This window comes from Eptatretus burgeri, chromosome 6 (genome assembly GCF_056783735.1).
Source record: "Eptatretus burgeri isolate ZD-2024b chromosome 6, Ebu_testis_v1, whole genome shotgun sequence".
Taxonomy (NCBI): Eukaryota; Metazoa; Chordata; class Myxini; order Myxiniformes; family Myxinidae; genus Eptatretus; species Eptatretus burgeri.
The window spans coordinates 75,097,888-75,101,968 of record NC_140966.1 but is presented as its reverse complement, the minus strand read 5'-3'; the positions used below and the strand labels follow the sequence as shown (position 1 = coordinate 75,101,968).

At 44.2% G+C, this 4,081-nt stretch overlaps 1 protein-coding gene across 1 annotated transcript in view; it reads right to left on the bottom strand.

The window, feature by feature from the left end:
• Nucleotides 1-496: 496 nt before the first annotated feature.
• The window catches only part of UQCRH (ubiquinol-cytochrome c reductase hinge protein), an 18,899-nt gene continuing 15,314 nt past the window's right edge, over nt 497-4,081 (bottom strand). The window contains exons 2-4 of the mRNA XM_085885697.1: nt 2,748-2,777; nt 837-998; nt 497-607 (exon numbers count right to left, since the gene is read on the bottom strand). Coding sequence (XP_085741823.1) covers nt 575-607; nt 837-998; nt 2,748-2,777 — 225 coding nt within the window. The 3' untranslated portion in view covers nt 497-574. The remainder of the gene's footprint in view (nt 608-836; nt 999-2,747; nt 2,778-4,081) is intronic.

Here is a 4,081-nt window from a genome sequence, read left to right as displayed (position 1 = left end):
GCATACACATATATTATTTTGTTTCGAACCAATACAAGTTGCATTTCCTCAGAATACAATAAAAAAAAAAATACAATGAATTCAACAAGTTCCCAACTCAACCACTTTATCAACAGCTTTCAGGTATGTTTTTCACTTGAAGTTACCTCCGCCATCGAAGGTGGATAGAGTATGTTTTCACCCCTTTCTGGGAGCATGATGTCTCCAAAGGTTATGGATGTATTCAGATGAAACTTGGTGGACCGGTTGTGTGTGACAAGGACAAATTGACTCGATTTTGGTACTTTGAGTATCTCATTGGTCCCAAAAATCCAGTATTTTGAGATTCCAATGTTTTCTCCCCAAAAATAAAAACCAACAGACTAGAGGAGTAGCTTCTGCCAACTATAATGTTGAAGTAGAGCAAAGTAACCATTCATATAATTAATTATGGTACCACATAGTTTCCTGAATGAACAATCACAATCTTCCTGAAATGCAAGAACGAGTGGATATATTGCTTTTGAAGATACTTTAATGAATGAAGGAAGGACCAGATTTAAACATGCTGCTGGAGTTTCGTGAATAAACGTCATCATTTCAACTTCTGAAAAAGGCTTTTTGCCACCTGTGGAATAAACGCAAAACAAAGTCAAAATATTTAAAAACGCAATCATAAATACATTCCATTCAAAAAGTGAAAGGAGAACAATTTTTGCCCCCAAAATTGAAAACAATCCGGAAAAGTTGAAAACTGAAACCGATTGAAGAAAAGAGCATTAAAAAACAAACAGCCAATTTTCACACAAAGGGTTAAAATTTAAACCAGTCAAAGGAATGGATTTCCCCAAGCTCACACAATGATCCACACAGTGCAGCAAATCCATGAGTTCCTGCATGCAGGTCTCCTCCGTCTTTTTACGTGAGTTCACACGTTCTGTGCAAGTTTCCAACTCCCCCATGAAAGATGTGCATTTGCTCGTCGCTCGACAGTCTGCCCGCAGGGCATCTAAAGGATCCTGCATGATCACAAGATGTGCATCTCATCTCAGCATAAACAAGACGGAGTGTTTAATACAACACCGAGGGTGTATAGATTACCTTAGATCTGAGAATATGAACGATCTATATTAAAGTAGATCTGCACACACATGACAGACCCAGCCTCTCGAGTCCTTTTGGGAACAGAATAGGCAAAAAGTAAATTATTCCAATCACAGAGGACAATGCTCCATATACCACTTGATTGGTCCAAGAAGACCATGTTCTGTTCATTGTGCTAAGCCAATTCCATGTCCAGCAATTAAATTCCAACAAAACAATGTCCCATCACATGCTTTCCAAAGCATTAGTTAACAGTTAGTCCAATAAGTTAAAACAAAAAATTTAACAAATAAAAAATATTTAAAAAACGGACATTTTCCTTACTGGAATGCGTTTATTACCTCCGACACTCCGACAGAAGTTGTTTTCACTCCTGCCTGTCTGTTTGTGTGGACAATATCTCAAAAAGTTGTGGAATGATTCAGAAGAAATGTGGTGGACCGGTTGGGAGGGTGACAAGGACGAATTGATTCGATTTTGGCGAAGATCTGAATCCAGATACTAGAATTTTCTAAGTGATTCTTCATCACAGTGAGATGGGGCCAAAAACAATAAATAAATCAGATGGACCTTAAACTGGGAATCCCATCTGCTGGCATTAATTGGTGTATGTTAAAGATCCCACTGTGTCATTCATGAACAGTAGGCGAGCTATCACCGGCACAATGGCCCAAAAATCCAAATTCCTGCCCAAACCTACGTAGCCGAATGTTAGGCCGAGACAGCCGGTTCATGAAAAATTGGGCCAAAAACTTCCCCTGGCCAACCCCACAAGAACGTGGGAATAATTGTGGCAGTTCGAGACAGAAGAGGAGGAAGAAGCACAGGCAGACGACACAAGTGGATAGAAAGCAGGCAATTTAGGTTGTGAGCGTGGGTATTTTGCTTTTGCCATTTCAAACCCCACAGACACCCCTAATAATGTTTTCAACCGATTTAACAAGTTATTTCGGGTTTGTTCGTCATTATGCAATCATCCCCCACACCCTGCCCCCCTCTCCCCCCCCCCAATTGAGCCATATTGGGCTGGTTCCATGCTGGAGATAAAATGACTAGATCTTTTCCTGCAGCTGCTTTTCCTTGTCAAGGTATTAATCGCTGCTGAAGATCACTGAACAAGAGGAATAACTTGCTTATTTCATTTTGGCATCCCCACCTGATCACAAAGCTATGACGCTGGAATTGCAGGTTCAAATCCCACATATTGTGACGATTTATCAATTTTCTACTCTCATTCTTGTGATTCATGAAAAAGTACAATAACATCTGAGAATGCTGAATGCTGCTTTCCCGAATCTTTCGACATATTTTCAAGTGCTTGTACATTATTTGTTCATGGCCGAACTAAATCACCGAGAGACCCCAAATTTTGTGTGCAAGTACTTCAGACTCTGGGCAAGGTTTTAATCTACCACATGTTGGCCTTGATGTCCGTTTTGAGGCCATCAAAGGCTCTTATAAAGTGTACATTGGGATGTGGGGTCATGCAGTGCTGCCACCGGCCTGCAGGCAAAAGGTAACCACTATGAGGCCAATAACTCCATAGCTTTTCAATGTCCAACACGTCCTGAAACCACCGCTGAGAAAAGCTCACCCAGCCGGCCAGGCATGCCAAAAATAAATAAGAAGGGGATTCAGGGTAGGGTGACAACATAATTACTCACCTCAAGTTCTTCTTCCTCTTCCTCTTCCTCCTACAACACCAAGAAACAAATGAAAAAGTATCACACAGGTCACAGCATTAGCAAAGCAAGCAAGAACATCTCATCATTCAATATCTTACTAAAAATAGATGTGTGTACGTGTGTGTGTGTGTGTGTATCACACAAAGAACAGCCAGCATGACCTCAAGCATAAGCCATTCCTACTGTCGAAGAATAATACAAATGGCACCATTGGAAAACTAATATTGTTGTGGGGCCGGGTGTCAGTTGCAAGCACGACCGCAAGGTGGATAAGTGTCGGCTCCACCGAACACCCGGAATCTAGATCGTGCTCCTGGGAGAACTCCGAGAAGGCACGGGTCCCTTACAGGACCGTGAATCGCCAATAATTCGGCCGTGTGGAATAAGGTTAATTGCCAACTTCAATATACCTAAGTATCCACGCAGCAAAGCGACCGGGGTATTCACACCCTCGGCAGGCCTCGAGCGGAACAAGCAGTTCGCGTGCTCGAACCGTGCGTAACCCGAGCGGATGGTTACTGTGATCCGTCGGTCCAAATGCACAATTTGCCACTTCCCAATTGCCCAACATGCACCATGCTAAGCCAATGAAAGAAACACAGAAACGAGCTGATACATTTAACAAGAGGGGTATTTATTTACAATAATCGGGGGAACGAGGGGAGCACGTAAGGACAGAGTTATCGTGACTATAACAAATGCAATGTACAATGAACACAGGCACTTTACAATTCCTACTTATAGATGGGGCCCAAGGACACACACAAATACCCAAAAGAAGATGGACCTCAATGGTCTTTATTGAAGGTTCCCAGCTCGAGGGAAGATTAGCTGAAAACCAGAGCTATCTCGAACCTGTCCACCTCGTGTGGTCTCCGACGTCCTGGACCGGCGGGACTTGAACCCGCAACCACGAGGCCACTCCAAGTACCTGGGACGAAGGATGAAGGCAGACGCCAACCAGCATGAGCGGACAAGGCAGCGAGCGCCAGCAGGCAAGGCCAAGCGATCCGGCAGACCAAAACCAACTCTCCGAAGGACGGATGGATGGGGCAGAAGGCAGAAAAAGACGGGAAAACAAGCCAGGTCCAAAAAAGCTCTCTACCGGCAGAGTCGCGTCGACAATTATTCCCCTCCTTTGTTGGGAAGGGCCACGGCTCTCTGTGGCCTCCGTTCATTGGGTGTAGGACGTGTCACGTACCCGCGCTCCTGAAAAGGACCGCCCCTCAAACAGGAAGTTGAGTAACAGTATCCCGCGCTGGCTTCCCATTGGTCAAACGCCTCGGCTTTGCGCGGGCGTCGCTCACTGGGCA